Consider the following 18203-nt stretch of genomic DNA (forward strand, 5'->3'; position numbering starts at 1 on the left):
ATACATTTATATCAGATCTACCTCTACATTTCATGTTTTAAAAAAATGTGTCCTCTATAGTATCAGACAGACCTGACAGAATGGTTAATTATAAGTATACCCTTAAAAAAAATTCCAGCAAAAACCTAAAAGCCAGCTGTGGTTCTCTCCAGAATGTGCTGCTGCCATTGCACACAGAAATAACTTTTTCCATTATTTCCAACGTAACAGATGTACTGTGATTAAAGCTGCTTTCAGTATTGCCAGCAACTACTGTAAAAGAGTAATAAAGAATGCAAGAGAGTTGTATGCACAGTCCGTTAAGTCCAAAGAAATTAAACAGCGGCTTGGTTTCCACCAGTTTTGGCAAATAGCAAACAGGGTCCTGAACAGAAGCATGTGCTCTATCCCAACCATCATCAATGGACCTGAGGTTATCTTGTCAGCATTAGACAAAGTCAAATTCTTTGCCAAAAACTTTGCAGCTTATTCTACCCTATGCAACCAGGGCTGCCAACTCCCCATACTTACTTCTGTATGCGAAAACATACTATGCGAGATACAAATATCTGTGGGTGATGTTGCCAAGCTAATCAAAAATCTTGATTCCAGTAAAGTAACTGGCCCTGACAGCATTCCAATTATAGTGCTGAAAAAGCTTCAACCAGAACTAGCTCCCATACTTACAAAGCTATTTAAGCATTGTCTTAATGCGAATTACTTCCCAACACCCTGGAAAACCTCATCAGTAAATCCTGTATTTAAAAATTCAGGTGATCACTCATCTCCCTCTCAGTACAGACCAATAAGTCTCCTGTGCGTCATAAGTAAGTTGCTGGAATCTGTGTTAAATAGAGAAATAGTCAATCACCTCAGCAAAAATAACCTTCTTAGTGACGTGCAATATGGTTTCCGTTCTGCTAGATCTACAGCAAATGTGCTAACGGTTATATCTCATAAGATTAACAAATCTCTCGACAGAGACTTTCTTTCATAAGCAATTGCTCTTGACATATAAAAGGTATTTGATAGAGTATGGCATAAAGGTCTACTCAAGATCTTCAGCTACAGTATAGCTGGAAATGTCTTTTCAATTATTAAATCATTTCTCTATGATAGGTTCATAAGAGTAGTGATTGATGGACAGAAATCAAAAACTCATAGTATTAATGGTGGAGTCTCTCAGGGGTGCATCCTGGGCCCAACTCTCTTCCTGATCTACATCAATAATCTCCCAAATCACATTCTAAGTTCATAAGTTCATTCATGGACATTGCTGATGACATTCGCATCTATGGCAACGCATCAAAGTCCGTAAATGACCAAGTTCTCTGATTCTCTCTTCTGAACTTGAGCATGAGGTACAATGGGGAAAAAGATGGTTGGTTAATTTTAATGCATTTAAAACCAAGCTTCTATCTTTACATCATCAATGCTCTGATCCCTGTCTGACATCAATTGAAATGAATGGCTCTCATCTTGGGGAGGCTCCATGATTTAGCAAGCTTCTGGATCTGACATTTACTCCTGATCTGAAATGGAACATGTACATCAAATCCGTTGCTAAGATTGATGGAAAAATGGTGGGATCCTTCTACCGCTCCAGTAGATATCTCACTGCTGATGCAGTTCTCTATCTATATAAGAGCAAGGTATATCTAAGGATGGAGTACTGTTGCCACATCTGGGCAGGAGCTGCTAGAAGCAGCTTATCCTGCCTTGACCAAGTTCAAAATAGACTTCGTAGCCTAGTGGAAAATGCCCTTTTCCCTTCCCTGCAACCTCTTTCCCACAGAAGAGACGTTGCGAGCCTGTCTCTGCTTTATCGTTATTTTCATGGCAAGTGCTCGTCTGAGCTCCAATCTATGGTCCCTCCCTGTCTGACTTTCACAAAAAACACTTGCCTAGCTGAAAACACTATCCATAATTTCCCCCATTCTTTATCTGTGCCTAAACCTAAATGTAAATTCCATGAACGAAGCTTCTTTCTTAGAACTCTCTTCTGTTTGCCTGCTTTCCAGCTGACTACAATATGGTCGTCTTCAAGTTCAACGTAAACAAGTTCTTGAGCCATCCCCTTAAGCAATCCAATTTACCCAATTTCCACTACTAACGCTTACTACGATATTATCCCATTGACTACTGCACACTCAATAGCCCTAATCTTTGAATGGCCTCCAGGCCTTCATAAGTGGTTACTCCTATGTAAAAAAAAAAAAAAAAAAAAAAAAAAAAGTGCTTATGTAAGGGCAGAAACTCATGCATTTGTAATGAGAAGCAACTCTCTAAGGCTCAGGGAGCTAATTCATACCTTTAATAGCCATTCCTAAAAAAAACAAAAAAAACAGAAACATTACAACATAAATTGATAAGCGATAAATTAGCACATAATTCAGACTTGCTCATCATAGCAGAAGAGCTAATACACCTGACTAAAGGATCAGTGGTCATGGGTTAGAGTCCTGTCACACTCAGCCACATTGATGAGCTGTAGTCACAGCGAAACATATGTCCATAGATAAATATTTTATTCTTAAATAAAAATTTTTTAAAAAAGCAACAAATATGCATATGTATGAATGTATACAAATATATTTGTCGACGTTCATAAAAATGAGACAATACTGTAAACCTTACAACATATTAATTAAAGAGATTTATAACAATGAAAAATCACAGATGGCATAAAATGATTCCTTTGACAAAATGATTTTTATCCTGATTTATGTATAAAAATGAGTGTGTGTATATTTAAATAGTATACAGTACTGGGGATAGATACGCTGGTTTTGTATGGAACTTTGGAGAGTTAAAAGTGGACCATGGGTTTATTTTCGACAGCCTTATAACTTTTGCTTTCTTTATTTTGTCATTTAATCTTCACATTCCATGAGAAAAGGGGAAGAATTGTTGTTTTCTAGATTGGAATCTATCAAACACTTATTTGTTGGCTGGTTTTTGATCTTGAATATATATATATATATATACACACACACACACACACACTAGCAGGGAGACCCGACGCCTGGGATTGAATGAGGATCAAGAAATGTTTCACACTTCCAACACTTTTATTGTCATAAAAATTGGTGAAATTGACCATTTTTCAATCAAATAAATTAATTGCCTGCTCTAGTTGGGGACCCACTGTAGTGCAGGAGGAAGTTTCACATGCCTCTCCGCAGTGACTTAATCCACAATACATTGTAGTCTACTTTCCATTGTAGAGAACCTACTGTTGATTTTATCAAATTATTTTTATAAAATAACTTGAATTAAAGTTTAAAATGCAAAAGTCAAGTATCATGGTCTAGTTCTGCTCTAAATAGAAACATTCATTTTGAACGCGTCTGTCTTATCAAAGAACCTTGTGTGCTGATAAAACTTCTCAAATGGACTTATGTTAGGCTTTTCACACTTTAATTTCCAACTTCGACTCAAGGGTTCCAGTTCGATCCTTCATACTTACCTACCAAAATTTTTTTTTATTTTACACCCCCCTCCCCCGACACAAACACCCGGGTGTTTTGATTTACCCAAAACCACACACACCTCCAAACACCCGGGCAACGCCGGGTACCCCCCACTAGTGTAGAATAAATCAATAAAAAAAAACATGAAAAATAAAGCTGAACTTTTAGACAATTTTTATTTTAAATTAAAAAATAATTTTTGTAGAATAAATCTTAGTTTTTGATCGTAAGTTCAAAGCTGCTTATTAGTCAACAAAATGACAACTGCACAGCCATATTGGCTTTTTATTCATTGAATGTTTACACACTCTGACCATGCATTTCTTGAGTTTCGATAAGTAAAATCAATTTTTTTTTACATAAAATGCCTTTTCATGCAATAATGTTTAAGATAAGAAACATTTTTAATACTTTATTTTTCTCATATTACCCACAAACTTTATGCAGCAACATTACCCAAACTCACATACACAAAGTGCATCATATATGTACTAGCGGGGGAGGGGGGGGACACGGCGTTGCCCGGGTGTTTGGAGGTGTGTGTGTGTTTGGGGGATAAATCAAAACAACCCTGTTTATAAAAAATAAAAAAAAAAACAATGGCCGGGTGTTTGAAGGTGTAAAAGAAAAAAAAAGTTTTAGTAGAAAGGTAGGCTCGAACCCCAAAAGCCTTGACGTGAAGGTGGAAATGAAATGAAAAAAAACCCTGAGACCTAACCATCTCGGCCACGAGGGGGAGAGGAAGTGATAAGTGTCTTAAGTTAACATTTATAAAGTGAAATTGACAGGTGCGAGAAAGTTAAGTCATGTGATGTTTGACCTAGTTTTGCGCTGCAAGCCAGTTTCTGTTTCCCCCTCCCCATCATTCGCTTTCTTTATACTAAAAAGCATAACAAAGACGGAAATAGCGTATAAAAGTCGGGCAAATTAAAGATAACCATGCCCCCATTCTTAAGTCGTAGATATTATCGTTTAGACAGCATATAAAAAGTTTTAAGGAGTGAGCTGACCGAGAAGCCCGACGAAAAAAGCCTTTGGCGGACATACACAAAAATGAACACATACACACACAAACACACATTTTCGCTTTTATATATATATAGATATATAATATATATAAAAGCGAAAATGTGTGGATGCGTGTATATATGTATGTGTGTTTGTATGTCTCAAAAACTTTCGACAGACGCCACGAATTTTCGTCAGATCGGTATCATTTTCAAGCTCGAACATTCCAACGACAAATATAAAAAAATTGGCCAAAAATATCCATTCTTTAACCCTCAACCAGACCCTTTTCTCCAGGGAGGGGTGAAAAAAAATTGTTCCTTCATGACAAGATGGCTTCTACGCATGTGTAAACACACGCAAAAGACGTTGTACCTTGAATTCAATTAAAAACCGACCTACATTTGCTCATGCATCCATAGCACAATGGATAAAGTGACAGCGTCGTTATCTTAAGATTGCAGGTTCAATCCGAGTTATCAGACATTTTTTTTTTTTCGATTTCTAAACTTTTAATATTGAGACAAGGTTATTTATACCATTTTTTTTTTCGCTTTTCGCTGTTTTTTTTTTGTTTTTACAAACACGTTCATTTTTTTGGGGGGGGGGGGTTGCCAATTTTTTTAAAAGAAGTTTTACGTTCGTTTGCTGTTTTTATTTGTTTTGGTTTTTCCGATTTTTTAAAAAGTTTAAACAGGGTTATTACTTTGCTTATTCTTTAACCCCCCCCCCCAACACACACACACCTCCAAACACCCGGGCAACGCCAGGTACCCCCGCTAGTATATATATAATTCTTAAATTAGGTGGCTTCATGTCTTGTTTGGAGCGATTTACATTAAAAGGGGAAAAAAATTTAAGAAAAATTCCTTTTCTTCCTAATTCAGAAAGAGTCATCCATACCGTTTAAAGTAAAAAGATTTTTAAATTAAAACGAGACTAATAGCACTTTCTGAATAAAGAAGATGGAATTTTTCCTAATTCCAGGAAGACCAAATGATGGATGTTCCTAGCAATCACAAGAATATATAGTATTTAAATGAAATAATTAATATATTTTGTAAGACCTACGATCAAACACTTAAATGTTTTTTTCTAATTTGTGATACTTGTTATATATATATATATATATATATATATATATACTCCCTACTTGTAGGTTGAGCACTCCGGTAGGGAAAATAGCAGTTTCTACTTAACATAAAGCAATACTCTTCTATAAAGAATGAAGTTCTTTTACCATACTAATAATGTTGAAATGTAAACAATGGAAACCTCTATCACGGGTTAATATAAAAATACTAACCAGTGATATATATTTTCTTTTTTTACTAATTTTAATATATATATATATATATATATATATATATATATATATATATATATATTTTCTTTTTTTACTAATGTTAATAAGTTATGAAAATATATATGGCAATCAAGCTACACAGAATATTCCGCGTTTCATTCTCGTGAAAATTCGTAAGCCTGACTAAATTCTCACAAGAACGAAACGCGGAATATTCTTTGCAGCTTAATTGCCATATATATTTTCATAACTTACTACTTCATATCGAGCACTGTTGAAGTAAATGCTGAAAAATTTACGCATAAAATTTTATCTTTGTATATTAATTTATGTGATTAAATGAAGTAATCATATATATATATATATATATATATATATATATATATATATATATATTGTTACAAGTGGCTGGCTGGCTGTGTTTATACATGAATATAATTAATTGGCAGAGATGGTTTGTTAGTAGCCATGGCCTTTAGACCACACATCACCAAGATAAATTTCTTCCCCCACCCCTCTCTCTGGTTTGATGATAATGTAATCATTTTATGATGCCATCCACTGTGCACGGTTATCCTCTGTTTTAATGAACGACAATTTTGTGACAACATCAAATGTGCATAGTTATACTCACCACTGTTTGTAATGGCTGATGTCATTAAACAATGGCATCATTCAGTGTGTACGGTGCCAAACAAGATAAAATCCAGTTTTGGTAGCATAAATAACTTATTTTTCTATGTATAAAGTTGTAGCATCTGTTTGTTTGTTCACAAACTCCAGAATTTTTTATAGCTAGACTTATATTCTAAAATTAAATTACTCGGGTTAGTTGGATAAGTATATTTTATTTCAATGAGAGGGGAATAAAACAATATTACAGAGTTTACATTTGTGCAAGATGACCATAAAAATGATAGTAAAATTAATGCAGAGGAAAGTGATGTAACCATCATCGACCATTGTAAGACATTCAATTGGCTGCAAACTGTGGCTTTATTTTATATATAACTTACAAGTTATAAAAATTAAAAAAAAAAAAAAATAAGGTTCAGGGTTGGGAGCAAGAATGCACAGCAGTTCTCATTGGTTCCCAGAAAATGCTGGGTATGCTTAGTGGAGATTAAAGCTTATAAATCTTTTTTTTTTTATTACATTTTCACCCCAAACAAGGCACATTGCCACTTTTATGTAGGGGGCTACTATTAGGGACACAGGCTACAGGGGTACTAGGTGGGGAGTTGGGCAGCAAGATGTCCGTTCACATTACACTTGAACTTCTGCATATCAGTACAGTTGGGGAAGCAGGAATCTGGCAGGGAGTTCCAAAGTCTAGCAGTTTTGGGGAAGAAACTACTTGAGTAGAAGGCTCTTTTACATCTAGGGATCTCTACTGTGAAGGGGTGGGACTGTACTGCTTGTCGGGTTTGTCGGGGGTATATACGTAGAGGAGGTACAAGTGCTTGCAGCTCGTCGGAACATACACCATTAAAGTACTTGTAGAACAGGCAGAGGGATGTTACATTGCGTCGATGGGACAGAGGTTTGAAGCTTGGATGATAGTTCAGGACCTATTAGGTTAATTTATTTCAGTCAATAGCATTTGATTTATATCTTCTCCTATCCAATCAATGCCGAGTACCCCTTTTGGCCCCAGCACCAAAATTAAATATTATAAAATGTCAATTATAATAAAAACGTGATGCTGTTTCATGAAGTTGGCACTAACATGTATGGCATAATCACGTTGACACACATCGGTTTTCATTAGATCACCTTAGTTAATCAATGTTGAATTTGGTCAGTACCAGATGGGTGACTGTGTATGAGGATGTCAATACTTCTCTGCAAGAACTAAAAAAACATAACATCGACATCTCCCCTAACAGGTGTGTGTGTATGTATATATATATATATATATATATATATATATATATATATATATATATATATATATATATGTATGTATATATATATATATATATATATATATATATATATGCGACTGGGGACCACTTGTGAATTTGATACTCCCTAGACACTTCTTCCTTCGGAGGAAGCCGGTTCAATCAGCCTAGTGCTGGCTAGCTATTTTTGGCTCTAGAAGACGTTTCTTATTTAATCCTGGATAAAACTGGGTCGCCTTACTAGTATGTATAAACCCTGACTTAAATATATATTTTTTAGACAATAAAAAATATCTGGTTATGAGTCAAAATAAAAATGTAATATAAATTATTTAAAAAAAAAAACAAAGATATTAAGTTCTTTTAATGATGGGACAATTCCCACACAATTACCAATTCTGTTCGAGATTCATGATTTTCATACAGTTACTGGTTCAGATTCTTAAAATCTCTAAATATTTAGCGATACAATTATTTATTTATTTTTAAAAAATTTTTCTGATTGCTATAAAAACCCATGTAATATGTGTGTATATTTTCGCAAACAAAAAAATACGCTTCTCTATGTGTGGAGGTAAGGAATCTATAGATTTTAATTAAAATTAGTTTAAAATCAATAAATATTTTTTGTTTTATAATTATTGCTATCAATAATAAATTAAGTTAAAAAACAATTAAAACAATCGTTTTTGATGTTGGAAAACAGACACTAATTTTCCAGATTCCGATACATCAAAAAGTTCCGATTTTTCTGATTCCTCATTCCGATTAATCATCTTAATACTAATATCTTTGCCATATATATCAAAAATAGAACATGCTAAACAGCACAGTGAACCCAGTTTACTTATTCCAACCTCTGCGTCTATAATTAATAATGCTCCACTTAAATACATTAGATAATAATAAGCAATGTAGCAAGTGAACATACCAGATCCAACAGAAATTAAACACACCTTACGTCAATTTATATCCACCCACAGTTATATACATTGGATAACCAACATATGTAGACACAAAAAAAAACAACAAATATTGAAAAGAGAAAAAAAAAAGATCCAGGGTAATAGGAACAGAGCTGACTATTCTTAAATAAACCCTGGCTACTTACAATGATGAGGATGATAAAACCCTAGACATATGTTTTTGTTATATTTCTGTAAATATGCAAGGCTTACCATTATTTAGGATAAATAATGCTGCTGGTTTTCCTGTTTAAAATAAAATAAAGAAATATTTTTGACTCACAGCATGTCATATAGTGATAGGTGTGTGTGTATATGAATACACATACACAGGCTGCACATGCTGGGATATCAAACCCGAAGCAAGCATGGAGACAAGCGTGTATAGCCAAAAGATTCACAATGGATGTATTTCCATGCATGGATACATTTGTAAATATGTGCACATTTGTACGAACAAGAACAGGCATTATGCATCATTTGAATTATTCAAACTACTATTCTTATCATATTATATTCACATCATTTTGGCCAAGGTAACCTCAGACCTTCTACAGGCTCAACTTGTTGAATTTGGGAACCTGAACTGGTTTGGTTGTTTTATTTTATGGCATATCAACCCTTTTTGAATGATTTTAATACTGAATTCAGTAATTTTAGGAAAAAAGTTTTGTGTTTCAAGTTCTTTAAACTTTCAAATATTTATTCAGGATGTTTGGTTTGATTGTTTCGTAAAGGAAAATTGTTGTTTTTGTTTTTGTCATGCAGAACATGATTGAGTTTTGCAAAGGGAAATGAAAGAAACACAATAGCATCATTATTTGATAAATTTTAAGTCAGGAAGCCAGTATCTTCAGCTGGAATTTTTAGCTGAACCCTTTATTTTAGCTATGAATAATATTCTAGTTTTGTCAGCCATGACAGAGGTAGTCAAAAATGATGAAGAATAACACAAATTAACACTTACAACTGGTCATGGCTGATGAAACAAGAACAATCAACCCCTGTGTATTAAATAAAGGGTTAGTTCAAAATTCCATCCAGATTCCAAAGTTCAGCTAGAAGCTTCCAAAGTTTAAAAAGATGCACCTAAAGACGGACAAAATGGTATGAAAACAACAACCAATATGAGAATAGTAGTTCAAATAATCCACATCATCAAAATCCTCATCCCAAAAATTCTAAAGCATACAGCACATAGTATTGGTATCTATTAATATTGCATATTACCTGGGGTATACAAGTGCAAATGCAGGGATTTACAAAATGCTGGTAGCAACTGAGGAGGGGAGAGACAGGTTCCTCTTCTAATCATGCTTCATGCTGTGTAGCATCTCACCGGTTTTTTGTGTGTCTTTATGTCACAATTCTTAAAAGTGGAATAATCGATTCTACTTCTTTTATAAAAGGCACATTCATTCTTAAATGTAGCACCCTTTGTTAGATTTTATAAAAAAGCACATTCATATGTCAATTTTCAAAAGTGGCATTTGTTTCTGTATTTCCTAAAAAAGTAGTCAGATAAATGTCACAAACAGGGTCATATTCTTAAAAGCATCTCATCCCTAATTTTATAAAAAAGCACATTCATATCACAATTCTTAAAAGCATCTCATCCCTAATTTTATAAAAAGGCACATTCATATTACAATACTTAGCATCTTTTCTGGAATTTTTATAAAAGGCACAAAGTTTGTTTTTTCCAAGCAGCATAACCTTTTTTGCATGTTCATATATCATGTTTGCTTTTATTTATTTATTTATTTTTTTTGGGGGGGGGATGATGACAAAAGCAAGATCATATTTAATGTAGTTTGATTGAAGCATTTTTTAGTGCATATATAAATGTAATTTATAGAAGGCAATACAATGTATGGATATAACAAATAGACACAAACTGAAGCAAATTAAGACAGATAAAAATAAAATGAGTTATGCAGATTCGCCTTTTATTAATACATATATAAATGTTGTTGTTTTTTTTATATACGCTTATTACATTATATTCTAACTTGTATCAGTGTGGTCTGATATAAATTCTGTATGATATTTCTGGAATATTTTCCTTTGTCAAATGTTTGTTCAATTTAAATCCCAACATGTATATAGAGGCTATTATAGACAAGCAATTCGTCTGAAATTGAAATGGATTTGAAATCATAATTTTTTAAAAAATTTTGTTTTAAATCCATTGTTATTATTAGTAATGTGGGGTCAGTATTAATATTTTAATTTTTTATGACATGTGTATGTGTGTAGTCATAAACGACCCCCTTGATAATAATGTTTCAGAGCTGGGTATATCTGCTGATGATACAATGCTCTATAACATGCATAAGAGAAAAACGAATGTACATAAATCTAAGACGATGGCAGAATCGTTAGAAAATGACCTCCAAACTGTAGTGGAACGGAGCTGCAAATTAATGGCAACATTTAATGCTAGTAAGACTAAGCTGCTCCCCTTTAATAATAACAAGATGCCTCTCGAACCACCTATATCCATGACAAATAACACTATCTCAGAATTCTTCCTTCAAACTCCTTGGTCTAACATTTGCGGGCAATACGAACTGGAACAAATACATTGAGGACATTGCAAAGCCTGCTGCAAAGAAGGTGAGTTTCTTCTATTGAGCTAGAAGACTTCTCACACCTGAGAGTATCCTGTACCTCTACAAGGCCACCATTCACCCATGCATGGAGTATTGTTGCCATATCTGGGCTGGTGCATCTATCACTAACCTCTCCCTCTTGGATAGTCCAAAAAAGAGTTGTCAATCTAATCGGTCCCATTTTATCAACTAAGCTCCAGCCCCTGTCCCATTGCCGCAATGTTTCATCTCTGTGTCTGTTTTACAAATATTTTAAAAGAATGTGCTTTGATGAACTCGTTGCACTTGTGCCCCCTTGACGTACATATCCCTGACAAACCCGCTTAGCAACAAAATCTCACCCCTTCACTGTTGAGGTCCCTAAATGCCAGAAAGCTTTCTATTCTAATAGTTTCTTTCCTCGAACAGCTAGACTTTGGAATTCCCTTTCTGCTACCTGCTTCCCTGGCTGTACTGATATGCAGAAGTTTAAATGTAACATAAATCAACATCTTGTTAATCTTTTCTAGGCATGGTCTCAAATAGTAGCCCCTTGCGTCTAAGTGGCGATATGCCTTGTTAGGTATGAACGTGAGTAAAAAATATATATAAGTGATGGAACTATTCCAATATTTTTTCCCCAATTCCGATAATTCTTTATAAATCTCTAAATATTTAACCATAGAGTAAAAACACACTTGTTAATTGTGCAAATATTTTCCTAAGTCTAAAAATAGATTTGCAGGAGAGTCATCTATAGATTTTGTTTTTAGTGTTAATTTAAAATCAATAAATATTTATTATGTTATCATTACTACTAGCAGTGGAAGATTTTGCTTTAAACAAATCAAATAAAAAAGACAAAAGAATCGTTTTTGGCATTGGAAAATAGACACAAATTTTTCAGATTTCTATACTGATACCCGCAAAGTTTTGATTTTTCCGATTCCCAATTACTTGCCCCCAAAATAATATATTTTATATAAGAGTATATAAAAACATATTTATGTTGTATTAATAAAATATATATATATATATATATATATATAAAATACACATCAAGTGTGCTTGAAAGCCAAATACAACATAATATTAGAAAAATAAAAAAATATTTTACTTGTTTGAAATTTATCACAAGTATATTTCGGAGGTGTACTCCATCTTCAGTGTGTTGTTTCTTTTTTTTTTCTTTTTCTTCTTCCTCGCCATGTTGTAAAGTTGCAGACTTCTTTCTCCAACTTTACAACATGGCAAGGAAGAAGAAAAGGAAAAAAGAAACAAACAACACATTGAAGATGGAGTATACCTTCGAAATATATTTGTGATAAATTTCAAACAAGTAAAATATTTTTTTATTTTCCTTATATTACGTTGTGATTTGGCTTTCAAGCGCACTTGATGCGTATTTTATTTTATTCAAATTAAAACAACATTTCTATATGAACTCTCATTCTTTGGCATTATTTATATATGTTGTATTAATAAAAAACATTTATATATAGTGTATTAATAAAAAAACATATTTATAGATGTTGTATTAATAAAAAACATATTTATAAATGTTGTATAAATAAAAACATTTATAGATGTTGTATTAATAAAAACATATTTATAGATGTTGTATTAATAAAAAAAACATATAGATGATGTATTAAAAAAACATATTTATAGATGTTGTATTAATAAAAAACATTTATAGATGTTGTATTAATAAAAACATTTATAGATGTTGTATTAATAAAAACATTTATAGATGTTGTATTAATAAAAAACATATAGATGTTGTATTAATAAAAAAACATAGATGATGTATTAATAAAAAAACATATAGATGATGTATTAATAAAAAACATTTATAGATGTTGTATTAATAAAAACATTTATAGATGTATTAATAAAAAACATAGATGTTGTATTAATAAAAAAAACATATTTATAGATGTTGTATTAATAAAAAACATAGATGTTATATTAATAAAAACATTTATAGATGTTATATTAATAAAAACATATTTATAGATGTTGTATTAATAAAAACATATTTATAGATGTTGTATTAATAAAAACATTTATAGATGTTGTATTAATAAAAACATTTATAGATGTTGTATTAATAAAAACGTTTATAGATGTTGTATTAATAAAAAACATATTTATAGATGTATTAATTAAAAACATATTTATAGATGTTGTATTAATAAAAAACATATATATAGATGTTGTATTAATAAAAAACATATATATAAATGTTGTATTAATAAAAAACATATTTATAGATGTTGTATTAATAAAAAACATATTTATAGATGTTGTATTAATAAAAAACATTTATAGATATATTAATAAAAAACATTTATAGATGTATTAATAAAAACATTTATAGATGTATTAATAAAAACATTTATAGATGTATTAATAAAAACATTTATAGATGTATTAATAAAAACATTTATAGATGTTGTATTAATCAAAAGACATTTATAGATGTTATATTAATAAAACATATTTATAGATGTTGTATTAATAAAAACATTTATAGATGTTGTATTAATAAAAACATTTATAGATGCTGTATTAATAAAAACATTTATAGATGTTGTATTAATAAAAAACATATTTATAGATGTATTAATTAAAAACATATTTATAGATGTATTAATTAAAAATTTATTTATAGATGTATTAATAAAAAACATATTTATAAATGTTGTATTAATAAAAAACATATATATAGATGTTGTATTAATAAAAAACATATTTATAGATGTATTAATTAAAAACATATTTATAGATGTTGTATTAATAAAAACATATTTATAGATGTATTAATTAAAAACATATTTATAGATGTTGTATTAATAAAAAACATATATATAGATGTTGTATTAATAAAAAACATATATAGATGTTGTATTAATAAAAAACATATATATATGTTGTATTAAAAAAGGGTGAATCTGCATAGCTTGCTATATCTTAATTCACTTTAGTTCATGTCTATCCGTTACACTTCTTCATTGCATTGCCTTCCATAAATTATTTTTATAAGATATTTGTTTTAACAGATCAAGTAACATTTTTTTTCATGATTTCCCCAAATTAGAAAACTCAAATTGTCTTTGAAATGCAATACTAAACAAAACAAGAAACCTATTTTTACAAGCATTTACATTTCACAGATCCATCAAGACAAGAGAAATGACAATATTTAAAAAAAAAAAAAAAAAAAAAAAAGAAAACAAGTTGATTTATAAAATGTCAAATAGGTACTGGTTCAGAATGTTCCTTATTTTAAATCCCAAGATACAGAAAATCTGTATCTCTATGTAGCAGTAACAAAGTAAAAATATCATATTCCAAAAATCACAAATTGATCAAGTGGTTTTATTTTAAAATAAGAAAATCAAATTTTATGAGTAATTCAACAGAAGCTGTCTTATCCTCCATTTTGAAAAAGAAAAAGAAAAAAGAGATAACTCAACAATAATTCAAACTTGCAAGATTTATGTTGTAATACCTATGAATTAATTAATTAATCGCTTAAAAATGATTTTTTTAAAAATAAAAATAGAACTACTTGATCAATTTAAAGTAAGTTTGGGAAAATGATATTTTTGTTTCATCACGGCTATGTACATTATACATATTTTTCTTCATTTTTGTTTTTTTAATATAGGTGGAATTCTAGACAAGAACCGTTAAATATGCTTATAATAAATGATACAAGATTCATGAACATCTTATAGTACTTGTGCAGAATTTGAACAGACATAACTAACTGGCCGCTCAGCTTTGCTCGGAACAGAATGTCAACCTCTGGTTTTCGCCGAGCATTACCGATTATCAAAAAATAATAAAATCACCAGAAATAAATAAAAATATGATAAAATATAATAAAAATTAAAAAGAAACAACAACCTATCGTAACAATTTCTATTTTATTCTTCTAACAAATTTTCTTAAGTGAAAAAATAAACAAGTAAATTGTATTTCGTTTTTTTTTTTTTTTTTTTTCAACCAATTTTTTTTGGAGGAGGTTCAAACAAAATAAATAAGAAAACCAATTTTTTTTGTTTTTCATATTTTTTAACAAAGGCTTTAGAAAAGCACTTTTTAAGTGTTTTTCATGTATTATATGTATATATATATATATATATATATATATATATATATATATATATATATATTTTTTTTTCTTTAAATTTGTAACAATTTTTTTTTCTTATGGGGCTGGTCAACTGATTTTTAAAAATGAAATTAAGACAGCCAGTATATTCCCTTAAGATTAGGTAGACTTTTAAACAGTCGCATCAGATAATGTTAAAGTGGCATGAAAAGAGACAGAGGATGTGGAAGAAACTACACCAATCGGGTAGTTTTCCAATATATGGTTTAAGATGGAGACAAATGGATCATTACCAAATTTGTCTCCTCATAAACTCAAAAAGATAACTGTTGAGAAGCTCCTGTCGTTTGCAACTGACAGTTGATCCCAAATGGAGATATTCATCTTGTATAAAGTTGTTAAGAACGGTCGTTTGAGGGTGTGTTGTTTCCTTAATTTAATGATTTTTTTTTTTCTTCCAATATTTTTCTCAAGGATCGTCTGCTTCTTTGCTGCACATTGATCGGCATCTTATGTTGAATTACAGTCAAACCCAAGCGCATGACGTTACGTTCCGAGCAAAGCTGAGCGGGTGGTTAGTCATGTTTGGTTCAAATTCTGCGCAAGTACTCATCTGATTTAATGATTTAATATTCATCAAATGATTTGTAGTTAAATTTTCTTTTGAAATAGATTAAACAAACTAAATATCAAAGAAAAACTGAAATGCAGAGTGTCACTTGCATAAATGATACAGCAGTCATTGTTACCACTGATGTATTTTAAGAAATTACACTGCTTATTTAGAATTAAACCTACTTTAAAAAACTAAGTTGCAGAAAAAACTTTGATGCATGTACCTGTCATGGAATGAAGATGTCATATTCTAAAAATCATGTAAATTGCTCAAATAGTTTTTATTTTTTAACTAAGAAAATCTAAGTAAGAAAATTAGCATCACAAAGTTGATCTTGCAAGTTTGAATTATTATGAACTCATCTGTCTTTAGTTTTTTTCAAGATAGCGACACAAGACAGCCCCTCTTTGCTTACTGATTAAATTTGATTTTCTTGGTTAAAAATAAAACTATTTGATCAATTTACATCATTTTTGAAATATGACATGTTCATTCCGTGATGGGTACATACACCATGAAGTTTTTTTTAAAGATTTTTCCGTATTTTTGTTTTGAAAATAATTTTAATTCTAAATAAACACCAAAATTACTTGTGACGAACAATAGATAACAGCATGATACAACTATATCTATATATAATAACTATAAATAAATGGAGAAAAATAACTCTCTGAAGTATCAAATGCAGTGATCCCACCTGATTTCCCAAATATAGAATGGTTAATAAAATTCACAAGCATTTCTGTATTCTAATCAAATTTGATACAACTAAATTTCAGTCTATGCCTAACTTGTCCACCAAGTATCAGTCATGAATGATCAACAGTCTTTGTTTTATCACTATTTAACGATATGTGAGAAACTTTAATGATTCTCTCGTCAGTAATAGGTGTAATCTTGAATGGGGTTTTAAAGTCACTAGACCTTATTCACCCCAGATTTTGATCCGTGGGATTATCTCAAATATATTATCTATCAAAACAATCCCCAGATTATTCTTGAACTGAAAAGGTCCACCACAGGCCAAATCAGTCATATTTAGGTGTATTTGCAGTGCAGTTGTGCACATTTGAAGAAAGTCATTGAACATCAGGATAAAATGTAGCAAATATATAAGAATATTTACTCAAAACGATTTAATTCCAGATTAAAGACATGAATCATCATCAATTTAATGTCCGTTTTGCATGGGAGCATGTGTTGGATAACGTTGAGAAATGGACTTCCAAGCTAACTGCTCTGTTTCTGAATTTTTTTGAGATGAGGATTGATAATTCATATTATTTGAATTATTCGGACTACTGTTCTCATCTTGAGTGTTAATTGCACAACATTTTGGTCTATGTAACCTCTGAACGAGAGCATAGTACCCCTGTGGAATAAACAGATAAGTTCTGTTCAAAATTCTGTGTAGATTGCTGAGTTCGAGAAGATACGCCTGAAGAAGGTTGGCGGTTACATTGACTGAAACGTTATAAAAATAACACTTAAGATGAGAACAGCAGTTTGAATATTTCAAATAATGCAAATAATGTATCTCTTTCCCTGTTTATCTCGAGTTGATCTTTCTCACTTCTTTCCATGTTTTTTTTTTTTTGGCTTTCCCCTCTGGGATGATCTTACTCCCTTAATAGTTCTTTATTTTTTCATGAGAGAAAATTGAATATCTATGTCATATTTATATGTTTTTTTTTTTATAAAAATTATGTTAAGTCTAACTATAGTCAAGTTTGCAATTAAATTGTTAGCTTTTCGTTTCGTTTTGTTGCTTAAGTATATGTCATTTAATGTTACTTACCTTTTATGCTTTGCTCGTTTGAGCGTAGCCGTTGAGGAACTTATCATTGGATTCAGTTTATCACGAATACTGTAATATGTCCGTTCCATTTCTCTTTGGTATTCTTTCTGTTCAGGCGTGATAAGAGTTTTATTCCGAAGTAAAGCATCCCAACACCTGTTTAAAAAAATATAAATATTAGCAGATAAACATGAAAAGAAAAAGTGGGGAATAATATTTTGTTAACATTTTTTTTTTCTACATATAAAGAAACAATTTGTTTTTTAGAAAAACAAAGGATTGGCTAATATGAGGGAGGGGATAGCAAGTCGTCTAACTCCCACTGTTTAAGGAAGGGTGACGTCATAAGTCAGATGTTGGCTTATAGTTTTCAGTTCAGAATTTTGTTGACGTCGTACATGTCAGTCAGCTGCTAGGGTTGTTGTTACTGA

At 31.1% G+C, this 18203-nt stretch overlaps 1 protein-coding gene across 4 annotated transcripts in view; it reads right to left on the bottom strand.

The window, feature by feature from the left end:
• The window catches only part of LOC145296754 (dedicator of cytokinesis protein 7-like), a 250331-nt gene that overhangs the window by 5472 nt on the left and 226656 nt on the right, over positions 1–18203 (bottom strand). For all 4 annotated transcript variants that reach the window (XM_080142795.1, XM_080142793.1, XM_080142792.1 and 1 more), the window contains one exon: positions 17773–17928. In XM_080142795.1, the coding sequence (XP_079998921.1) occupies positions 17773–17928 (156 nt within the window). The remainder of the gene's footprint in view (positions 1–17772; positions 17929–18203) is intronic.

The sequence above is a fragment of the Euprymna scolopes genome, chromosome 17, assembly GCF_053919585.1.
Source record: "Euprymna scolopes isolate OS-2025 chromosome 17, ASM5391958v1, whole genome shotgun sequence".
Lineage (NCBI taxonomy): Eukaryota > Metazoa > Mollusca > Cephalopoda > Sepiida > Sepiolidae > Euprymna > Euprymna scolopes.